General features: G+C 67.4%; 1 protein-coding gene across 1 annotated transcript in view; it reads left to right on the top strand.

Annotated features, from left to right (window-relative positions):
• Window positions 1–433, top strand: part of LOC104082455 (cysteine-rich protein 2-like) — a gene marked incomplete at its 3' end in the record, with an annotated part of 3,666 nt that overhangs the window by 1,129 nt on the left and 2,104 nt on the right. Inside the window, exon 3 of the mRNA XM_009585584.1 lies at window positions 149–243. Coding sequence (XP_009583879.1) covers window positions 149–243 — 95 coding nt within the window. The remainder of the gene's footprint in view (window positions 1–148; window positions 244–433) is intronic.

Genomic DNA, 433 nt, shown 5'->3' with positions numbered 1-433 from the left:
GTGGTCCCTGCAGCGTGGCTGATTTCCATAGCGTGCTGATGAGCAGCCCCCCTTGAGCGCAGCCCCCCGTGGTGCCTGGAGCCTGGCTTCCCCAGGGGCTTTAGTAGGTGCTGGGCAGTCGCTCACCCCTCTCGTGTGTTCCCTGCAGCCGAGAAGGTGTCCTCCCTGGGCAAGGACTGGCACAAGTTCTGCCTGAAGTGTGAGCGCTGCAACAAGACCCTGACCCCGGGTGGGCACGCCGAGGTAAGAGCCGCTGGGGCAGACGGGGTGGGGGAGCTGTGCTGCCATGCAGGGGTGGCCTGGTGGGCTCTCCAGGGCTCTCCAGCACCCCAGGGATGGGGAGTCCCAGGAATCAGGCTGGGGCAGGTACCCGATGCCATGCGGATGGGCTGCCCCCGCGGCACGCAAGCCCAGGAGCGCGCACTGTGGCTTC

This window comes from Fulmarus glacialis, unplaced genomic scaffold, assembly GCF_000690835.1.
Source record: "Fulmarus glacialis isolate BGI_N327 unplaced genomic scaffold, ASM69083v1 scaffold23019, whole genome shotgun sequence".
In the NCBI taxonomy this organism is placed as follows: domain Eukaryota; kingdom Metazoa; phylum Chordata; class Aves; order Procellariiformes; family Procellariidae; genus Fulmarus; species Fulmarus glacialis.
The sequence above is the reverse complement of the archived record's forward strand: the minus strand, read 5'-3'. Positions and strand labels throughout refer to the sequence as shown.